The sequence below is a fragment of the Eulemur rufifrons genome, chromosome 1 (assembly GCF_041146395.1).
Source record: "Eulemur rufifrons isolate Redbay chromosome 1, OSU_ERuf_1, whole genome shotgun sequence".
Lineage (NCBI taxonomy): Eukaryota > Metazoa > Chordata > Mammalia > Primates > Lemuridae > Eulemur > Eulemur rufifrons.
This window is the reverse complement of record NC_090983.1, coordinates 32,977,346-32,994,671: the sequence shown is the minus strand read 5'-3', so window position 1 is coordinate 32,994,671 and position 17,326 is coordinate 32,977,346. Positions and strand designations below refer to the sequence as shown.

The window sequence follows — 17,326 nt, the reverse complement described above, 5'->3', positions numbered from 1 at the left end:
ATCCCCATTTTATTAAGGAAGCTGAAATGCAGAAAAACTGATGTGACAAACACATTCAAGGAAGACTATGACTTCAAATCTTGTCTTTAGGACCCTAAGCTCCATGTTCCACTGCTTAAGTTAAATGGCCAAACTGGAGCATGTTGGTTCTTAAATAGTTTTAGGGTTTGGGTCAGGACCAATCAATCAACTTTCTTACAGATAAGTCCCACTTTCCATTTGCATGTGTGTGTGCATGAGTGCACATGTGGCATGACAGATGGATGAGTTACCTAAACAGTTAAGGACTCAACCCGAGGCCTCCACTATACGCCTTGTATACCTTTCTGACATACACTGAAAAAGTTGGTCAGTTCTGAAAGTGATGGAATTACTGATTCTTCAACAGCTGAATTAGCTAATCACTAAGATAAGATTATTTACATTTGTTTATTTTTTTAATTCATACAACAAATATTTATTAATCAACGATAATGTGCCAGGAATTAATGCCAGCCTCTACAGATACAGTATTGAATAACACTAGCTTTAAAAAAACTCCATCAGTATATTTGCTTTGAACAATTTAACTGGTATACATAGATGGGCCTATAACATTTGCCTATGATTTAAAATGCATTTCTCTTTGATGATAAAAGATCGCTCCTTTAAATTCCTATTTGTCAGTTTATTAGCAATTCTTTCTAGTCATCTGTAATACATTGATATAGTGGCTATATTTATTTTTATGAATTCCCCCCATTATTTTATTTTTCTTGAAGCCAAAAGAAGCTGTGTCTCAAAATGAGTGTCATCAGCATAAATTCCCACCTGACTCATGAAAGACATGAATCACACAATGGAGAGCTTTTGCAAGTACTCTTTGTAAATTTTGTAAATACAAAATGTTTCTTTGAAACAGGTAGCCAAGAAGAAATAAAACAGGATATGTCCACTCACATAACATAGCAATAGCTTGAGAATCTTGGGCAATCACAATAAATTCATAGGAGGTTGAACTATATGAAATCGGCAATATATAACAATTTTGACCTAAAAAAATGGCAATTCCACATGGCTCAAAACCTGATATTTATTTTTACCCCTCTCTGAGCTGGGATAAATATTAATGCTAACCAGGCTCATTGTCTACCCAAATCTTTCACTGGATTAAATTCTTTTCAAAATGTAAACATAGCACTAACTTCCCCCCAAAATTAGAACAGCATCCTATCTGCCAATATTCAATATGCACAGTCACTGAAAATACTTCTGATTTGTTCTCTCTTAGTCAATAGCTGGAAGTACAATCAATTTATTGTATGAAAACCATTTTCCATTAACACAGATATAGACATACATCACTACAAGAACTAAAGCTAATATACTGTATCTATCAGACATAAATCCCATACCATTAAAACAAACAATAAAACTATTACCTGAAAAGTTCACTACTTATAATTTTTAAAAATTACTAGGAGTCTGAAAGAGCTGAAGATTTAAAAAAAAAAAAGCTAAGTCTTTTAGAACTACCATACCTAAAGATTTTTTTGCTCTAAATTTGTTCAAGAGAATTTGTCTTTGGGTTGAGAACTTGCTTGCAAAGTCTCTGCCTAGAGCAAGATATTCAGAGCCAACTTGTTAACTCCCAATAAAACAGCCCATAAGCAAAGTGTACCAGCCGGCATTGTGATAATACCGTATGATTGGTTTTCTTAGGTGTATTTTCCCCTTATTATCAACTTCCTTTTTCCATCATATTAAACTCCACAGAAACATATATATCTACCATAAAACAACTTGAATCTGGACACCTCTATTTCTTTGGCAGCAAAAGCTCATAGGACCCATTATGTTCCATGGAAAAAGTGAGCATTATCCACCTTTACTACTCTCAACCCTCTGCATCAGAACACTATTGTCCCTTTTGGTTTCAAACAATGCTGTATCACAGCTTGATATCATTGATTATTTCAAGTTTTCCTATAACTTTCTATATAGGTTAACGCTACCTATATCTAATAACATCTTTATTTTCACTCTTTATTTTAACCTAAACTATAATTTCTAAGGTGAATTCAGCACATGATGCAAAAAAAAAATCATATTGTAGAAACTTAACATTATTTTTTAGCATCATTCTGCCTTTGCCAGTTGGCATTCCATGTGTATTCATTCTTTAATTCAACCTACTGAGGAAAAGTTAATCAAGGAAACCATCAATCCATGATTCATTCTCTTTCATTGACTAGTCTCTATGATTTTATAGAACTTAAACGTTTTAGGCCATTATTTTAAGAAAAATAATAAATTAGCTGGAAAAACCTCAAAGAGATGTTTCTCTTAGGCTACACAAATGGTCCCTAATTTGTACTTTATAAAGGTATTACTGTCCCAATTCAGTGGAACTAACTATTGTTAAATCTTTTGCTCCATAACTAATTGAAAAAGAGAATGATTCTAACCAATTACTAATTTGCTAAGGACATTTACAATATGAATTAAACAAGCAAAATTTTTCTTTTTTCTTTTTTTCTCTCAACTGAGAGATCAGATGGCATATAAGATTAGTCATCATATAATAAGTGCAAAAATAAAACTGTTCTAAGTGCATATGTTCAAGTAAGTTCAACTATAGTAAATTTAATTCTATTAATGTTTACTAAGTACCCACAATGTTCAGGGCCCCATGCTCACAGGACTCTGAGGAGGGCACAACGTAGATATATTGCTGTGCCTGTGTCCCCACTCTGATGTTCTTCCAAAGAAGCTTTTGGCCCAGAAGAGTAGCCAAGAATCAAACTTACTATGGTAACATGGAGCTTAGAAAGGTGATGGCTTGAAAGGCCCAATGTCAGAAATGTCAGAACTCATACTCTGATTTGTACTCCAGATGATTCTAGATTCATGTCTATCCCTTTGGGAGTTCAGGACTCCAACTGGGGTCAGATAATCTAAAATTCTTGCAAAGGGAAGAATGAAGGCCCGTCATCATTCAGGCAAATAGCTAGTTAAATAACTATATCCATTTGGCAATGTGATTTCAGTCCTAGCATCTTACATAGCACTTACAGTTAAGAGCTTCAAGCACCTTATGAGCTTAAGTGCTTTTCAGCTTTTTACTTTGTAAATCGTCTAAAGAAAAAAAGATAATAATCTTTATTTAATTGAACCAAGAGAGTTCTCTGATTTTAACCTGCTGGTTTCCCCCAAAAGAAGAGAATATCTCCACAACCATATCAGACTTTTTTTCTTTCTACATTTTTTTTTTTTTTTTAAAGACAGGGTCTCACTCTGCTGCCCAAGCTGGGGTGCAGTAGCAGGATCATAGCCTATTGAAGCCTTGAATTCCTGGGCTCAAGCTTCAGACTCCGGGCTCAAGCCATCTTCCATCTTCCATCCTCCTGAGTAGCTGGGACTACTCAACTACTCAGTGCCACCACTATGCCTGGCTAATTTTTCCTATTTTTTTGTAGAGATGGAGTCTACTAATATGTCACCCAGGCTGGTGTTGAACTCCTGGCCTCAAATGCAAGATTTTAAATACACTAGGAATTTCCTGGTCTACATCTAAATCTCTCATTTCACAGCTGTGTAGATTCTTCATCAGCCACCACCACATCTATCTTTGGTTTTGAGTTTTTGATTTTGTTTCTGGGCAGGACAAATGGAAATCTGGAACTATGAGAGATCCAAAGCACACTCGCTCCTTGTTTCCCAGACTCAGCCTGTCCAGAACCTATTTCAGGTGCTCTCCTCCCAAACATTCTCTCCTTCACTTCACTGCCACCCCCACCCCCAACTCGGCATGAGCTGCTCATCCTCACCGCCCACTAAGTCTCCAAAACCTTCCTCCTTATGCATCTCCTTGCCCCCACCCAGCCCTGTTCTGAAGATGATACCACTATTTCTCTTTCTTTCAAAGGCAAAGCACCATCAGTGCCTCAAAGCCCTTCTCCTTCTGGTGTGTAAACTCTCACTCATCATTTCCCTTCCTCTTCCAAGCGAGCAGCAGGCCATCCTTTTTCTCCTAGTTATACTTAACCCTCATGCTGCATTTTTAAATTTAGCCACTTTAGATTCTTTGCTCCCAAAGTGAGCATCTGCAGCCTTTGTTTCCTTGCCACTCTCTCCCTTCTTACACACATATACTTTCCTGTTCTCACACTGCAGGGTGTCTGATGACATTGCGGCCTCCTTTATGCCAAGACCAAGAACCTCCGATGCCCTCCTCTTCCCCCCAACACCCTTGATAACGCTTCCCCGCTAATAACTCAACTTCCCTTGGCTTCTGCAACACCTCACTCTCTCCCTAACACATCTTCTTAACCCTGGGCCCTTTTCCTCTCAAAGCTTCCAGCCCTCTCTTGTTCTTGCTCCCCACTTTAAACAAAGCTCCTTTGGTACTACTTCAACAGTCGTCCAAATTTATTCTTTGATCCTTTCCTTTAGTCGACTGGTTTCACATCTTGATGGCCTAACAGACATTTCTGTCTAGTTGCCAATTCTCACCCAAGTACCCTTTCCATTCATATTGTTCTGTTTCTGTCATAACCATCAAGAGTCACTTAAGCTCAAAACCTTGGATTCTGCTTACAGCTCTCTTTCTTTCTCCAACATGCCCCATTCACTCTCCCCAAACCTCACTGGCTCTTCTCTGCTTGAACCTCTGGCATTGGTTGCTCCCTGTCCTTCTCACTCACGCCACGTAAAGCCAAGGCCTCTCTCCCCTCACCACCTTCACTTCCATCAATTACTGCAATAGATTTGACTCTGCCTACTTCTCCAGGTGTATACACCACCCACCTCCTTTCCTGCCATACACACACTCTGGCTTCTAGAGGAATCTTTTCTAAAGCCACCATTTTCATTATACCATTTCCTTGCTGCAAAACCTTCCGTCCTCAAAATGCCTCAGCTGGGCTTTCCAAGTCCCCTAAGGTGTAGTCTCTACCTTCCCAGCCTTATTTTCCATTGTTATAACACAAATGCTCCCCACAGTCTGGTCCCAACCATTTCTGTTCATTCACCAACATTTGGTGCCACCGCCCTCCCCTAAGCTCTATCTTTCTCTTTTCAAAATCTTAGCCATTCTGGGCACCTGTTGTAGGACAGTGTCATGGTAGTGCCATTCTAGACATACTAGACAACCACCCATAATTTTCTAAACATACAATGCTCTTTCACACCTCTGCATCTGTACTCGTGAACATGCAGTTGCCTAAAACATTCTTCTTTCTCTTTTCCTCCTTGCTGCAAAATTCTACTTGTCCTTAAGGACTAATTCATGTGCTACTTCTCCATAACCATCCCCACCCCTTCTGCCACCAAAACTAGTAGGTAAAATTTATGGACCTTTCTCTGTGCTACCATCACACTAGTTTATACCACTACTATATCTCTGCCAGATATATTTGCAGGGATGTTTCTCCTGCTGGGTGGAGGACAACACAACTAGAGGTAGGAACCACATCTTATGTGTTTCTGGATGCTTCTTGCCACACAGAATATGGACTGCAGTAGAAACACTCACTAAACATTTAATTAAAATTATTTATTTAATTATGACTATAATTTTCTTACAAGGAAAAACAATGTAATGCTCTGCACTGTGTTTCCAGTCCTTAGAATTCTACCACATACATAAAATAGATGCTCAAGTTTATTTTTGAATGAATAAATATGTGTTATTTTATTAATTAACAGCTTCACATTGACTGTAGGATTTTTGAAACCACGAACTATATCTGATGTATCTTTCAAATAGGAAGTTTACATGATGGATGGATGGATGGAGGGGTAGATGCATGGGAGATAGGGAGAGAGTGAGGAAAGCAGATCATTTTTCCTTTTCCATCCTTTTTTAATGTGTATTTAAAATGGCATTATAAGTAGTATAAATATGAACAGATAGCAAGTTTGTTACTTTTAATCCACAAACCACATTACTAACAAACAATTGTTTTTACTTATTCATATATTTATAAATAAATACCCTCTGACCAAAAAAGTAGCTACCAGTACAGCTGGAATGAGCTTCTCAATATCCATGCAAGGAATTACCCTACATCTGAGCTGAGTGTGCAAAGCATTCCCACACTTTTTCCACTTGCTGACACTACTCATAAGCTTCTGCTAACCAGAAGGCCAAGCAGGCTAAGGCGATCTATGAATACATATCAGTGATTGTCTCAGCAAAAATGTACAAAGCTCTTCCAAATGTTGCAGAACTAGTGGGATGAAGAGTGGTTGGTTGTGGAAGTGATGTTTCTATTTCCATTAATCTAATATTTGTGACAATATGGGTGGAATTGGAAGACATTATGCAAAGTGAAATAAGCCAAACACAGAAAGACAAATACCACATGTGCACACTTACATATGGCGTCTAAACCAATTGAACTCATAGAAGCAGAGAATGGTGGTTATCAGGGGCTGGGAGGTGGGAGCAATGGGGAGATGATCACCAAAGGGTAGAAAATCTCTGTTAGATAGGAGGAATAAATCTGATATTTTTTATATCTATTGCACAGCATGGTGAATATAGCTAACAACTCAGTACTGTAATTTCATTACCATAAGGAGAGTAAATCTCAAATATTCTCATCACAAAAATGTCAAATATTTGAGGTGATAGGTCAATTAGCTTGATTTAATCATTCCACATTATATTGAAAAATCATAACATCATTTTGTGTCCCATAAATATATACAACACTAATTTTTCAATATGTAATAAAATAAATAAATATTTATACAAGATTCAAAGGATTTTACGTTGCCATTACTTTTAGCAGGATATGGTAAAGGCAGAGGGCAGATCAACTTCCTTGCAGAACACTTCATTTAGATCTGAAGCTGAAAGCAAATTTCTTTCATGACTCAGAAGAATTAGGTAGACAAAAGTAAGTTACTTTTACCTCATCAGAGCTAAACAACAGCAGAGACAGAAGTACCAGGAGTTGATTAAAGGCATTGTCCTGACCACCGATTCCACCATGGCTAAGCAAGGGCTGCCTTATGGAACCAGGTCAGAGGACATTGATTTCTCTATTCAACTCTGAGGCACCACTTTGTAAATGACACAATCATTTTCGGATACAAGAGGTGCTTTAAATGTGGTAACATTATATCATTTCAGCTATAATGATCATAATTACTTATTTCTTTTAATCACAACCCACTTAACCACTTTAGTACAGAGGACTAGTTCAAGGAGTTTAATTTTCATTCAACATCTAATCTTTGTGTTTACCGAAACCCTTCATGAGCTTTGTTTACTGTCTGCTCGCTGGCCTGGACGTTTGATCTTGCAAGACTAGATCAGACAGGGTCAGATAAAATACTGATTACTAGAATAAACCGGGCTTGGGGAAGTAACACTGGTTTTTAAAATCCTCTTTTCTCCCAGCTTTTTAATATTTTGCAAAATAAGCTCAAATAAACAAATAAAATTAAGACAACTAGCAATCAGGAGGTTCCTGAGCAATGATTGAGAAAAGGAAAGTGATGGGGATAATTTTGCACTCTGGCCAAAATACAGGGTTTGGTTAGGTCTATTCATTCTAGTGGTATTATTTTATGACACAAATAATTTTCTAATAACCACCAAGTATTTGTGTGAACTTTCAATGACCCCCTCAATTGTTGAGACATATTAAATAATTGGGATTGACCTCATCAAAGATGCTAATTCATTTATGGTACCAGATGACAAGCGCTTTATATTAAAAATTATTTTCTTTTAATTTATTAATAGGGTACATTTAAAGTATATGAGACATTCTTTGTTAAAGCACTTTCTTATTTTTATTATATCCCCTGCAAAACTAGATTGCCATAACAGTATAATTGATGGTGGTAACGCATACATAATTGCTACTTGGTTTCATAAAAAATTATGGGACGAGTTCACATCCAAACAGGGTCCATATAAAAGAAGAGTTGGGTAAAAAAATATATAGTCTCTTATTAAAATATGCAGAAAGAAAAAGTGATGGAGTAAATCCCTCATAATCCTAAAACCTTGAAAATAATTTTATAATAGGATAAATGTTTCTAGGTGTCTGTGGATTACTTTTGTGTCCAACACTAAAACTACTAAACATTAAACAACTATTAGTATTGGTCTTTTTTTCATGCTTTTAGGTAAAATGTATGTTTTTGTCTTATACTTGGGAGCTTAGGAACTTTATATTATAAAAATCTAGGCCAAGAGCAATGATAGTATGTGATGAGCAGCAAGAAGAAAACTGCTATCTAAACCAACCTACCACCCCACCCACATACTCCACTGTCTTCAATGTCAAAAACTCCTGGGAAACAGGTTCATGGTCCTGGACCTTGAAACCAGAGTGTATGAACTCTGTCTCCCCATCTATTCTAAAGCAGCTCTAATGTTAACTCAAATATGTCTGTGTCAACTGTGATTGTTTTTGAAATTAAAGAAAAAAGGTAAGAAGAATGTGCTTTGCTGTGATCACTGTGGAAAATAAAGTTAGCATGCTACGACCAATCAATTTAGGACTTTTTAAAGAACAAGTGTAAATAGTTTAGCTATAATAACAACAAATTCAAAAAATGCACATTAAAATGTTTACTTCAAAATTTAGACAATTCCATTTGTATATAGTTTTTACATCTGTTTTTAATGATATCGAATTATTGATTGTTCATTTTTCTCATATTTATTTAAGCATTAACTGCAGAATTTGCAATCTGATCTTTTTTTTAATCCTTCCAGTAGACTTTTATTTTTGCCAGGTTTTAGTCATATTTACTTTGATCTTTCAGAGTATATAATTATTTTACTGTTTATTTATTTCTGTGAGAAGAGAAAAAAATTTTGACCTAGGAGATCTATATGTGGCAATTTGTAACAGAATCACATAGCTTATGTTTAGGAAATCATGGTTTTGATTAAGAAGCAACCATTTAGTTCCCACTGTTTTATTAAAACAGACATTAGCAGATAATAGGAAACATATTTAACAGTGTAGCCTGCATTTAGGTTGGGACATCAGTAAGTGAGCTTAGATCTTCTACACTGAGTATCAGTCACAGTACTTGTAAATTGGTAACTTTGAGGTGGAAAGGGAAGGTAGGGAGGCAGGAAGAGATATGGAACTCTGATATCTGGGGTCTCAGAAAGAGCCCTAATGTAGGCTGGTTTTGCTGCTACTGATTTCCAGATTTGAAATTCATTACTCCTTTTTTTCATTTTTAATATGGATGAACACAAACTGAAATTTTACCAACCAATTCATGACTTTCCCATAAGAAATGGGTCCTTTTAGATAGGAACTCCCACAATGACATCTACTCGTAGCAAAAATCTTCTACCGAATGAAATATGCCTGTCTAGGTCCAATACTTCCTTTTTTCCAAGGGTCGAAAGTTAATAAAACGTACTTCTCTGAGTGTTTATTTTCTGTACACCATTATACCTGTCATGAATTCTTTGTTTTTCCTCCCACTCCCTTGGCTGATGAATCAACACCACTTGAACCGTTTTACAGCAGCTTGTGTTTACTTCACACATACCTTAACCTTCCCTTTTCTCCTCCTACTGACACACGCACAGACACACACACACTTTTCAACAGCAATGACTAACTAGCTCCATCTCTTTGAATAGCATGTGTACACAGTGTCTGACAGCCTCTTCAGGTGTGGATCCTTGACCTAGTGAATGAAATCAAGGTCTCAGTCGCTTTTACAGCACTTTAAGATTTAACTGTGCATTTACTATCTTGAAAAAAAATAGAGCTTGAAGAATTGAATCTCTAAGAAAGGAGAAAAGTAGAGGACATGAGTGTTAATGTGTGCACACATACACACACACACACACACACAAATTCTGTAGTGGCAATTCTGACAACACTAGAGTGAAGAGTTTCTAATGTCTCTGAATCTGGAATTATACTCTAGCCGATTAGAAGAGAACACTCTCTTCCTTTCTCTTACAACAGTAAATAAATGGGATCTAACAAATGACCTTGAAGCTGCGTGATTCCTGTGATTTTTTAGCCAAAAAGGACATGTTCAAGCACTTTAACAATCCTATTTTAAAAGAAAAACTTGGAGGCAACACTTACAGAAAAGAAACCCTTCTGAACCATACAATCATGTCTTATTATGAGAAGGAGCTATTCATTTTATCCCATACAAGGGTGAATATTAATATTCTAAAGCATTTGCCCAAACTAGAATCTAAAGGATTCTAAGAATTCGAGAATATGTTGAAAAGAAACGGATCTTAATTCAATTTTCAGTGCACTTAATTTCTTCTGGGTAGCTTTACATTTTGGCTTTCCTTATAAATTGTATATTTAGTATAACATATTCTTATTCCTGTGTGATAGGAAATGTGCCACCAATGCATGTAAAGCTTATTTCCTCAAAAGGGAATCTTGTAAACAAGTTCCCAAGTACTCAATAGCCAATCGGCATTACTTTGACCCCTGCACCCCCTGAGAAAACCCACAGGTATTAAAACAAGTAAGTTCATCCTTTACTCTTCCCCACCAACCAAATTGTCATTTGGCTCTCAGATGGGGGCAGTGAGCTGTCAGCAAGACTACGAATACCTATAATAAAGTGTGAATGATGATATCATAAATCATGCGAAATTTGGACTTGAAGGACTCTCAAACATCAAGGTTACAAAAAATTCCCCAATTTTTGCCTCATTGGTGCCATTTATCTGAATTGGAGGAGAACAGAATTTTTCCAACATTGACATATTTGCAAAGGTAAAATATCACTGATACGTTTAAAGGACTGGGTGGTGTAAATAGCATGCTATCTGTTACATAAGAGAACTGTATTTTCAGGACCAAACGTAATTCCATATATAATACATTACTGCTAGTGCTACTACTACTATTAATTATTAGTAGAACAGTATTCTATTAAATAGCTATTATTTATTAAGATGTTATGTGGGGTCAGTTTTGTCTTATTTAGTCCCCACAGCTACCCAGTGATCCAGGTACTTTGATTATTTCCAATAATCAGATGAGGAGATTGAGTCTTGGCGAAGTTACATAATTTGTTCAAGCTCACACAGCTAGCAAGTGGAAGGCAAAGATTTGAACACAAGTTTGCCTGACTATAGAGCCTGTAATTTAACTACTGCTTTTGAATTGTCTACAAATAAACACATCAAAACTCCATTTCTGACCAAAGAGTTCCCTATACTACAAGTGTCATTCCAATTTGTTAATCAGTACTCAAACAGTAAGTGCTGATTTAACCTAGAATGACTACTTTTAAGTTTCCATTCTAAAGAATTTTAGCCTTGACAGGTATCACTTATGAAAACTATAAACTTCATATATTGTGCTAAAATTTTTACTTTTACTTCTAATACCTTCTTAGTTCTAAGGGAGTCAACTTGTATCTCATGACAGAAATATTGAGAATCTTACCTTTGTAAAAAATTATGTGCATTATATCTAAAATTAGCATAAATTCCAAACAACCAATAACTCATTGACCTAAAGAAACTGAAAATAGGCTTTAAAAAAAACAAAAAAGTCACTTTACCTTTAATCTTCTTGTACTTTTTATACCATCTCCCAAACTCCTGGCACTTGGTTGCTGACACATTGGCATAATATGTGCTATTTACAATGGATGAAATCATACTCTGAAAAGGAAAAAAAAAGTTATTTTTCAAAATCATGACTACTTTTCCGGGATAAAAAAGGGCCCATACCAATCTCTTTTGTCTTGCAAACTAAACTTTTTAACATCAAACATGATTACCTGAATTTACTATCCCTTTAACTTACATTTGCACAACTGACAATAATTTGTCCACAAAGCCAAGCCCGGGATAATGTCAAAAATGGAGAAGACAGGACGTGAAGGTTAAATGCAAAGGGGAAGAACAGTTGTGATGTAGGAACCAGAGCAAAAGGTGGGATCAGATGCTCCAGCATCCATAATCCAAATAATGCCTTTCAGATGTTTCTGTTCCATTTCCAACTGCAACAAGCGTACACAGCCAAAAATCTGAGAACATCCGTGCTACACACTGCAGAACAACATTTAGGGAAATAAGTTAAATTAATATAATTTATAGAAACGTGTGATTAGCACTTGTGTGAAAATTCACCAAATGAAAAAATTAACAGTGCTATTTTAGAGCAGGGGAAACTAAACATAACACTTGTACTGTGTTTCAACCAAAAATGAATCAAAGCTAAAAGTTTGTGAGAGCTTAAGTGCATGATTCCTCCTTGCTCTCATCTTCCTCTCCTCGGCTCGAGCCCTCAGCTGATTTGTTTGTAATCGGGGTTAAAGGGAAAGAGAAGGGGAACATAACCTGACTTAGAACTGAAAAGTTAAAATTATAATTTCACACCTTGAATTTAATTTCCTACAGAGATATGTTTGCACTTAATAAGGCATGTTTAGGCCAACATTTGTGACAGATGTCAACTTATACCTGAATTGACTGTGTGTGTTTTATATATAGATTTTGTTCCTACAAATGTTGTCTAAAAACAAATGAATATTAACAAATCAAGAGATTCTAATGACCTGTGTAAGGTTTTATATTTTGCCTTGCAACCTCATCTTTCTCAAAAAAGTTATCCTCAGATATGGAGCAGTTCAGAGAAATCTTAGAACTTCTAATGACATTTCTACAAAGTAGTAGAGACAAAAAGGATAACAATAAATCAAATCAATGTTGAGTTATTTACCAAGAGGTCCAAACGCCAGTGGACAGACCTTCTTAGACTCCCTTTAAAACATCAGACTCCCTCTCTTTTTAATTACTATGCAGAGTACTGGTGAAGGAGGGGCTTCTTAATTCAATTCGGAGAAACCTCTTTGGCCCTTTCTACATAGCAGATGGCTAGCCTCCCCCAGTTGCTGATCTCTAAATGACAATTCTTTTCTCTAAGGGGAGATAGTAAGAACTCTTTTAATCCCAGGGTCCGAACATAGCACTGGGAACTCAGATAGCCAGTGTCACCTGAGTGTATGACAGAAACTATGGGACCTTACCTGCTGCCTTAGGGGACCGCTAGAATCCTAATCTCCCTGAGGCAGCACTCTGCTTTGTGTTATTCACAACCAAGTAAAGCTGTTTCCTGACTAGCTGAGCTAGCTCCCTCTCTGGGCCGAGATTTTTCTCTCCGTTCCTAGACTGTGAGACCCTTGAGGACAGTGACTGAGTCTGTTTCATTTTTTTCTACCTCGTGTCTCACATAGTTCCGATGTGGGATATCTGAGTCACTGAAATTTAACACATGAAGAGGGGCAGAGATGAAATTTTGAAATGCCAAACTGAAATGTGATAATAATAAAAATTTTAACATGAAAGTATCCTAATAATAGATGCATCAGACTCCCTGGTGTATGTGAATAATCACAAATGTACTTGTCATCTCTCTATCTTGTTTATATGAATATTATCCTCTGAAGTCATAGGATATATAGCCATGGCAGGCGTTAGAGTTAAACCTTGTATTGCAAAATGGTCTAGGAGGTAGACTAAAATGGAAAGTGTCTGAGTACTGCCGGGAGCTGTTCCTCAACTCTTCCTGGCCCACAATACAAGGCTACAGCCCACATCACTCTGGCCCCAGATAATCCACATTTCCCTCCCTCTCTAGCCTCTCTATTTTGTCCTTGTTCCAGCTGCATCTTCATCTACCTTGCACAAGGCTGGTGTTAACCTATGTGACAAGGAAATGAATATCTGGGCTCCTACCAGCCCCATCACAAGGTCCTATATTTCATACAACTAATTTAAAAAGGGGACACTGGCTACCCACATTTAATCAGCTTTGTTTTCTTCCTCAGATTATCATAAATGAGTTTTTATCTGTACTGATCACAGAACAATATTCCAATTTCAAACATGAACATTCTGTAACCCTAATTAGACCATCATATTTGATAGTCTGAGTCTGAATCGCTAGGCTTCACTAAAATACTCCAGACACATACTGAAAGGTCATCTTAATGTTAGTGTCAATTGAATTTTTAGAAAATCCAAACTATTTTTAATAATATGCAAAGTTGACAGGGGCTAACATAGACCCAGCACATGTTGACTTTTACTCCACAGAAACAATCTTCTCCAGAGGTCCCGGGACACAGAGAATACGTATTTACCATATTTCATCCATTCTAAGGCCATTTTTTATACTTTAATGTCACTGAAATAGGGATGCATCTTACAATCAACAACACCTTAAACCCAGTGAGATACATTTGATGCAGAATGGGATGAGTAATGATGAAAATCTTTCTCACCTACCATCCTGCCAAAAGAGATCTAATTCCATTTACTCCTTTTTATGATACATAATTTATAATATATAATTTATTTTATTTATTATATAATTTATAATTTTATAATATATAATTTTGTAGTTGACATTGCTCTTTTATGTTTTCCAATCATTCTAGAGCAACCACCCAGTTGGACTTTTAGGATCCTCACATATTTTTCAAAAAGGAACAAGATCTGAGTCTACTTTTTCAATCCGGAATACAATCAACTCTTGAGTATCCATGTTAATATAAAGCAATACTGACTTTAAAAACCCCAGAAGATATGTGTATTGCTATTTTTAACACTTAAACAGAGGAACTACGTTTTACTGAGGCTAATTTTAAAATGACTTTGCATTTACTAAGCACACACCACTTTGCATGGTGGTGGGTTGTGAGAAGGAAGGATGAGGCCATACTCACGATGGGCAACAGAGGCAGCGTCCATTCAGGTACAGAGACACAGCCACAAATACCACATAAAAAGTGATTGTAGGCAAGGCTATTTTATGAATAATATTACATTTTAAGATAAATAAAAAGGTTTAAAATGTCTTCCCAACTACAGAACCTTTTGAAAAATTTCAGGCTTCTCTGCAATTTTGAAATTTTAAATGTAAAGTTTTGGGTATTCTTTTAGACAAAGTCTTACTCTGTCGCCCTGGATAGAGTGAAGTGGCATCATTATAGCTCACTGCAACCTCAAACTCCTGGGCTCAAGGGATCCTCCTGCCTCAGCCTCTCGAGTAGCTGGGACTACAGGCATGCGCCACCATGCCTGGCTAATTTTTCTGTTTTTAGTAGAGATAAGGTCTTGTTCTTGCTCAGGGTGGTCTAGAATTCCTGAGCTCAAGCAATCCTCCCACCTTGGCCTAGGAGGACAGGTGTGAGTCACCGTGCCCAACCTTAAACGTAAAGATTTTGAATGAGGGATGAAGCCTAAGTGTTCTTATTTGCAGTCCATCTGACATATGGTTTGCCACTTATATTTAAAAGTGTTGTGTTTTTTTTAAATAAGGTATTGAGGAATCTCCATACTGTTTTCCATAAAGGTTGTATGAATTTGCAGTCCCACCAACAGTGCATAAGTGCTCCTTTCTCTACGCATGGGCACAGAGGGAAGTAAAACTCAATGGAAATCACGCAGGGAGGAGGGGGTAGGAGGGGATGGGTGAAAACCTACCTAACAGGTACAATGAACACTATCTGGGTGATGGGCACACTTATAACTCTGACTCAAGCATTATAAAAGTGATCCATGTAACCAAAAACATTTGTATCCCCATAATACTTTGAAATAAATGAGAGAAAAGAAAAAACAATCCAGCAAAACTAAGAAACAGAAAAAGAAATAAGCCATTTGAAGGATCAAACTATACCACAGTTTTCTTTAGTTATTCCAAATTTTACTAGCAGATTTGAATTTACTCTAAGCCAAACTGTAAGAGAATATTATAATATTGTTATTAATACTTATAATAGCTAGATTGCCTTATCTAAAAATAAAAGTTCTTTTAGGTTCCAGAGACAAATTTTAAACTCACTTATTTGTTTTTTAAGTAGCCCAGAGAACAGATGTCACATGTTATTATAAGTATGGTTCCATTTCCATTTTCAAACTAAGGGCCCAGAAGTTTCAAATGAAGATGCATCTTATCCAAAGTCAAATAGCAGAAGAGGCATCACAAGGAGACTCTACCAATGGGCTACAGTATTTCCTGATTCTCTTAAGAAGGCAAACTCATTAATGAAAGGAAGGACATATTCACCACCTCCTCCATCAGCTAGCACAAGCTCAAAAGCTGATGCTACAACCAATTCTTTAGACAAAACAAGAAACAAGGTAATAACAACAACAACAAAACATAACGTTGTGACCTCAGGCCATTTATACAAGTTAATTAGTTTAGAATCAGGGAAAACTAAGGAACCTAAAGGCAATTTAAAATTTAATAGGAAAAAGCAAAGCAACAAACACAGGTTAAGATGATTTGTACAATATAGTTGGAAAGATAGAGATCTGAGCATCGCCTTTTCCCACAGAGAACAAAAAGAAAGATGAAATAATTGGATATCCACATTCCCCTTGGCTTGGTGGGATTTATTTGTTTGAACACTAATGTGATGCTAAGGGTAGCTAAGCTGTGGATACATGATATACTGGCTATGAAAAAGAACACTTTAAGACAAAAGTGAATGATTACACATCCTGTCCTAAGAATCCCCTAGCGGCTGGGGGAGCGGGTGGGGGATGCCCTGGCCTCCTTTTCCTTGTCTACATGGGGGAGAGAGCATGAGATAGCCCATCAGTGATGGGCGCAGCCTTTGCCCATTTCCAGCCTTTTCAAGCTATTTTGTGATATGCTAAATAACATATTAAACAAGATTATAATGACACTTCAATTAAGTATAGTAAAGAGAAAAAACTGATTTGGAGGAATTACTTTGTCATGAAAAATTCATTTACTGTCATTTGGCAGCCTTCTACTATCCCTCTCTATTTTCCTTTCTGAGCTATAATATCAGAATTGAAAACTTTTGCCATTCTAACTGAAAGAAACACTTTCTCTGGGCTTTGGGGTATGAAAATACAACATTCGAGAGCTCTTCTCCTAAGTTGCTGCTGAATGGCTCACTTGGCTGATGTCAGCACCCTCATCTGTGATTGGGGATACTGATACCTGCATCAGAGGGCATAATGATGCCAAGAGATGTTTTGTATAAAAGGCCCAGCTTAAGATGTGGGGTCAACAAATGTCATCTCTCTCCCCACCATGCAACCATTTATGGTCATTGCAATCCCCGGGTTAGGAATTATTTTCAAGCTGTCAGTTTGTGAGCCTTCTTCAACGTGAGTTCATGAGGTCGAGCCACAAACTGAAACAATATCACGTGAAAATAACTAAAATGGACAGTTGGCAACTGGTTAACATGAGATAGGATGCATCCCCCTACACACGTGACATTTAAGTAAGATGGACAGGGGGCAACTAGTTAACACAATACTGGTCCACACAGTCGACCAGCCCCTTGTCTGTAGATG

General features: G+C 36.9%; 1 protein-coding gene across 1 annotated transcript in view; it reads right to left on the bottom strand.

Moving 5' to 3' along the window:
- Window positions 1–17,326, bottom strand: part of SATB2 (SATB homeobox 2) — a 172,841-nt gene that overhangs the window by 77,970 nt on the left and 77,545 nt on the right. Inside the window, exon 6 of the mRNA XM_069468896.1 lies at window positions 11,533–11,635. Coding sequence (XP_069324997.1) covers window positions 11,533–11,635 — 103 coding nt within the window. The remainder of the gene's footprint in view (window positions 1–11,532; window positions 11,636–17,326) is intronic.